Consider the following 6,000-nt stretch of genomic DNA (forward strand, 5'->3'; position numbering starts at 1 on the left):
TATATTTACCAAGCTTTGTTCTTGTGCTGTATATATGTACTGAGCTTTGTTCTGGTGCTGTATATATGTACTGAGCTTGGTTCTTGTGTTGTATATGTGTACTGAACTTGGTTCTGGGGCTGTATTTATGTACTGAGCTTGGTTGTGGTGCTGTATTTATGTACTGAGCTTGGTTCTGGTGCTGTCTATATGTATAAGCTGTAATTATATGGGATATATTTATAATAACAAAATTGCAGGGCAGATAGAATTGTTCTCAATTCATTGTATATTTCATGGGAACTTGTCTGGTAGTTTTAACCCCTTGAACCGCCACCATGCAGTAATACAAGACCTGAAAATGGCACACACTATATGCGAATTACTTATTAAATGGTCATGAGGCGTGCCGCTATCCTGAAGAGCTACATAGTCCTGCATCCAAACCCACCTTTCCATGGGGTAGCTGTGTGGCACTATACACATAGGGAGCTGTGTGGCACTATACACATGGGGAGCTGTGTGGCACTATACACATGGGGAGCTGTGTGGCACTATATACAAGGGGCTGTGTGGCACTACTAAGGGGGGGTGACACTATCTACTAGGGGGGCTGTATGACACTATTCACAAGGGGGAGGGCTGTGGCTCAATCTACAGGGGTCTGTGTGTGGCACTATCAACTAAGGGGGGGTGTGCGGCACTATCTACTAAGGGGTGCTGTGTGGCACAATATACAAGGGAGGAGAGCTGTGTGGCACTATATACAGTGGGAGCTGTATAGCGCTATATACAGGGGGCTTTATGGCGATAGCTACATGGGGCTGTATGGCACTATCTACAAGGGGGAGGTGGGGGACATTATCTAAAAGTGGGGTGTGACACTGTCTATAGACGGGGCTGTATAGCACTGCCTACAGGGGGGCTGTATGGCGCATTCTACAGGGGGCACTATCGATGAGGGGGGCTGCTTGTGGCACCTGGGGGGACTTTGCTATGGGGACCAGTCTCTCTAACTATGTAATGCAATTTCGGTGAGAGATTGGTCAAAAAAAAAAAATTAAATCCGAACTGCTATTGCACATGTAGAAATAATGGGACAGCTGAAGTCATGTGATCTTTTGAGCGAGCCCATTAATAACTTGTACTCACCGCTGGTCCTGAGCTCAGCTCTTTTATTACTGGCGTCTGTTGAGTTGTGTTCTGCAGGTCATGCTTGTGTTCCTCCTGAAGATCCTGCAGAAAACGTTTAAGTCACAGGTAGTAATGATTTCTTATTACATTTTTTCACAATTTTTTTATATTTGATAACAGGTAACAGGTTCACAATTTCAAAAAAACAATGATGACCTATCCATCACTATTTTGTGCTTCTGGTTCTTTCTGTCAAATTGGCTTTGTGGCAGACATAGTAAAGTGAGTTCTATGAGTAAAAATCAGGGGTGGATTGACCATATAGGTAATTGGGCACTGCCCAATGGCCCACAGCAGTAGGGCAGCCCATAGCTCTACACCTGGAAACTGCACCATATATCATTGTGAGAGACCAGTTCTCTGTTTTCAAAATTGTTCTTTTTTGTCTGCAGCGAACACTGGGGCCAGCTTGATGGTTAATAGATTTTTACAGCTAGAATTACCTTATAAAGATATATGGCGCATTTTCTGGCACCACAAAAAACAAAAACCTTCCTCGCTAGTCCCTCATGCTTCAATACAATGACCAGTCCACAATGACAATGCCTCATGTCATATGTTTGCGTTCTCCAATGGCTGTAGTAATGCTCATCCATATATATATATATATATAGCAGGATTTAGCATCCCAAGGTAGCCATTGGTGCAACCATATGACATTACTATGGATTGAAATCATGTGGGTTTTATTTTATTTTAACTGGGGCCTATAAATAACTTGTACTCACCTCTGGACCTGAGCTCATTTCTTCCATTACTGGTGTCTGTTGGGTTGAGTTCTGCTGTTCATGGTTGTGTTCCTCATGAGAATAATACAGAAAGTTTTTATATACTGTATATCAGTGGACACAGTCAGTAATGTTATATTAGTCATTTATCTTGTTTAATAAGTTAGATTAAAAGAACTAACTCAGAGCTGTAGCCAGGCTTTCCTTCACTCAGGGCAAAGATTTAGTGTACCCCCCCCCCCCCACCTCCCCGATTCACGCATACCTAGAACTTAACTAAATTTGTCCCTGATTCCCGATAAAATGTAAAGTAACTTAATATATACATTTTAGAAGTGGTAATGCAGTTACATATAAATATAATGTTAAAATGGGTTCCCATTTACAGAGGCAGGACTAAAGTTACAATATATATTGACAGTAACACATAAGAAGTAAACTATACTGTACACATAAATAATACCACTATACCAGACCAGACAATAAACTGAGTCCCAAAACTAGATCCCAAAACTAATCCTAAACCCTGACCGGCATTAATTCATACCCAAGGACCCAAAATTCAGACCCCAGACCCTAAAATTAAATCTGACCCCAAGCCAGGCCCCTAAATAAATCAGACCTCAGACCATATACTTATACTCCTTGCTACCTGCTCCTCTTCAGCTCCAGGCTCGACTGCACTGGGTCCTTACATCATCCAGAATCAGAACATTGTGTGTGCCACCACAGGAGCCAGGAGTGATGAGGATAAGTATACCGGCAAATATCTACTGGATTAATGCAATAGATTCTCCCATTTACTTTTTAAATCTGCTATGCCCCCTTCACATCCTGCATCCAGTAGCCGCCCCAGCCTTCTGACAGTGCAGATCTGTGACGTCACTCACAGGTCCTGCATCGTGTCGGCCACATCGGCACCAGAGGCTACAGTTGATTCTGCAGCAGCATCAGCGTTTGCAGGTAAGTCGATCTTACCTGCAAACGCTGATGCTGCTGCAGAATCAACTGTAGCCTCTGGTGCCGACACGATGCAGGACCTGTGAGTGACATCACAGATCTGCACTGTCAGAAGCTGGGCGTTCTGAAGAGAAGTGGATGATGCTTCTCTTCAGAGCGCCCAGCTAGTAAAAGTATTAAAAACGCCCCGATGTACGCACATAATACACGCCCACTTGGACTTTTACTTTTAAACACACCCACTTGGACTTTTGCAAGCCTCATTTGCATAACTACAAAAATGGTCATAACTTGGCCAAAAATGCTCGTTTTTTAAAAATAAAAACGTTACTGTAATCTACATTGCAGCGCCTATCTGCTGCAATAGCAGATAGGGGTTGAAAAATCTGGTGACAGAGCCTCTTTAAGGATCTGCCAGGCACAGCTTCTGTATCCACGCCCATAGGTAATCAGTCTGCACCTGCTTCTATGTCTGTGAGACTGACTCCATCTTCCACCACTCAGGATGGCAGGCTTAGGAGTGGGAGAGCCTATCACAGCCTGGCCAGACGGAGCTAGCTCCCGCCCTCTGTCTATTTATACCTGCCTTTCCTGTTCCTCCTTTGCTTGTGATTCTTCTCTGCTGGTTTCCTGGCCCTGCTGCAGCTTCTGTACGATTTGACCCTGCTTCATATGACCCTGGCTTACTGACTACTCTTCTGCTCTGCGTTTGGTACCTCGTACACTCCTATTTTGACTCGGCTTGTTCACTACTCTCCTGCTCTGCGTTGGGCACCTCGTACTCTCCTGGTTTGACTCGGCTCGTTTATTTCTCTTGTTGCTCACGGTGTTGCCGTGGGCAACTGCCCTGTTTCCCTTTGTTCTGTGTTTCCTTGTCTGGTTGTCTGTCGTGCACTTACTGAGTGTAGGGACCGTCGCCCAGTTGTACCCCGTCGCCTAGGGCGGGTCGTTGCAAGTAGGCAGGGACTGAGTGGCGGGTAGATTAGGGCTCACTTGTCTGTTTCCCTATCCCTGTCATTACAACATGTCTTATTTTTTGCATTTGTGGACTGTGCCCCTTTACTTTTTAATGTGAGTACGGTCCGCAAATGTGCGTGAAACTCCACAGCCCGCCCGGGGCCTGTCCGTACATTATTTACTGACTGTAAATACTGCACGGTCGTGTGCATGAGGCCTTTGGAAGGGTACAAGGTATCCATATATATATATGTAATTGTCAAATTAACAGCTAATGTTTTAATAACATCCACTTCCCCCAAAACCTGTTTTTAAAAGTTGCATCAAGGAATGTAGAAGCTCCTTTTTAAACCTTCTTACTGCATTTTCCCTGAAAACAGCTCCTGATTTTCAGACGTTTATTTAAAAACTTGCGTTTTTCGCTGCGTTTTTTACGGCCGTTTTTGGAGCTGTTTTTTAATGAAGTCAATGAAAAACGCTTCCAAAAACGTCCCAAGAAGTGTCCTGCACTTCTTTTGACGAGCCGTCATTTTACGTGCCGTATTTTGACAGCGATCCGTAAAATAAAGGCTCGTGGGAACAGAACATCGTAATTCCCATTGAAAGCAATGGGCAGATGTTTGTAGGCGTATTAAGGGCGTTTTTTTCAGCCGTAATTCGAGGCGTAAAATGCCCAAATTACGTCTGAAACCACTGCGTGTGAACATACCCTTAGAGGTGCAACATAGAGGGCTGTATTATGTGACATAACCTTATGCAATGCGAGCACTTTTTTTCCCTTCTTTTTTTGTACTTCATTGTCTACTAACCTGAAGCCATAATTCAGTCATTTTCTCCTTACAATGCTTTATCACATGCTGGGTTATTCCGTTGATGTGGTGTGCTTTAATATTATTTTGATCACCATATTGTTGTATGGCTTCTGTGATGAGCTTCTCATATACTGGTATGAAATATATGATGAAAAGTAAAAGAAAAAATGAAAACTTATTACCCCGATATAAAAAAAATACATAAAATGTGCTACAATACATTTGAGACCCATCTCCATGAGCCAGAGTGGAACGTTACTGAAAAAAAGCAGCTGCAGACTTGACGCGACCTTGCCTCAGAATATTACTTATAAACTTTAATAGGTTGCGTGGAGTCTCAGGAGGGATGATATATTCAAATATTTCAATGTGCAATCCTCGACTCTGTAGTCTGTAAAATGCATTATCCACCAAAGGTGTAGTAGAATCCTAATGATGCGAGCTTAAATGCAATGCACCATTAACATACGGCCGCACACATTGCAGTCATATTGCATTTTTTTCTGCGATATAGGGCTAAAAGGCTGCGGTTTTGCAAAATCACTCCATTTTTGCCACGACTTTGCGTAATTGCCTTAAAAAAAACGTGATATAATGCCAACATGTGAAAACAGCCTATACCTTGTTTCAATATAATACTAAATAACTGTTCTTTATAAATAAAATGATGTAAAATCAGTAGCAAAGATTGTATTACATTTTAACAGTGACGTCATAGGAATTACTGCTGATCTCAACCTCATAACTATGTATGTTAACATTATCCTGAGACTTATTTGTGCTGCCGTATACAGTATACTGATAATGATGCTCAGCAGATGAAGATTTTATTACTTTTATTATTATTGTTACTCACCTAACATTGTTCCGGTAAGGTTGTAGCTCTTCTCAGTGTTTCAGGATTGTCTGTCGCTGTTGACAATGCCGTGAGAAGTGAAACTCAGAACAGAAAGTTACAGCCCATTCCGAGGGTGGAGACTGTTATATTCTGAAGAAAGTGTAACAAGAGCAGAAACAAAACCACTGGCCTATTTTTTTAAATTGCAAAACACAATGGATAATAAAACATACTGCAATGGTGGTCTTTTTTTACCCCTTTTTCTATCAGACTATCAGATAAATCTAAGCTTTAGCTGCATTTTTTACTGCAGAAAAATTAGAATAAGGCTTCAAAGGCATGAGGCTTTAAAATACTATGGATCTGTATGGCCTCGACGTGTTACTGTATAATATTTCCATACAGCAGCGCAGTGGCGGACACACATTAGAGCAATCTGTGAAGCTGCACAGGGGCCCGGTAGGTAAGTGGCCCACTGTCACCTTTTGAGCAGACCTAAGTGTATTCTGTCTGCTGAGATATTCAAGAGCAA

The 6,000-nt window shown here is 42.4% G+C and overlaps 1 protein-coding gene across 6 annotated transcripts in view; it reads right to left on the minus strand.

Annotated features, from left to right (window-relative positions):
* LOC142743575 (uncharacterized) overlaps positions 1 to 5,558 on the minus strand; it is a 35,679-nt gene extending 30,121 nt beyond the window's left edge. For 5 of the 6 annotated variants that reach the window (XR_012881587.1, XM_075854461.1, XM_075854462.1 and 2 more), the window contains exons 1-4: positions 5,487 to 5,558; positions 4,628 to 4,761; positions 1,902 to 1,973; positions 1,132 to 1,215 (exon numbers count right to left, since the gene is read on the minus strand). Coding sequence is in view for 5 of the 6 variants with exons in the window: in XM_075854461.1 (XP_075710576.1) it covers positions 1,132 to 1,215; positions 1,902 to 1,973; positions 4,628 to 4,761; positions 5,487 to 5,493 (297 nt within the window). In the remaining variant the exon portion in view is untranslated. Of the gene's footprint in view, positions 1 to 1,131; positions 1,216 to 1,901; positions 1,974 to 2,553; positions 2,805 to 4,627; positions 4,762 to 5,486 lie in introns of those variants that run through there. The other variant, XM_075854463.1, reaches the window with a different exon arrangement.
* Positions 5,559 to 6,000: the final 442 nt, after the last annotated feature.

Source organism: Rhinoderma darwinii, chromosome 2 (assembly GCF_050947455.1).
Source record: "Rhinoderma darwinii isolate aRhiDar2 chromosome 2, aRhiDar2.hap1, whole genome shotgun sequence".
Classification (NCBI taxonomy): domain Eukaryota; kingdom Metazoa; phylum Chordata; class Amphibia; order Anura; family Rhinodermatidae; genus Rhinoderma; species Rhinoderma darwinii.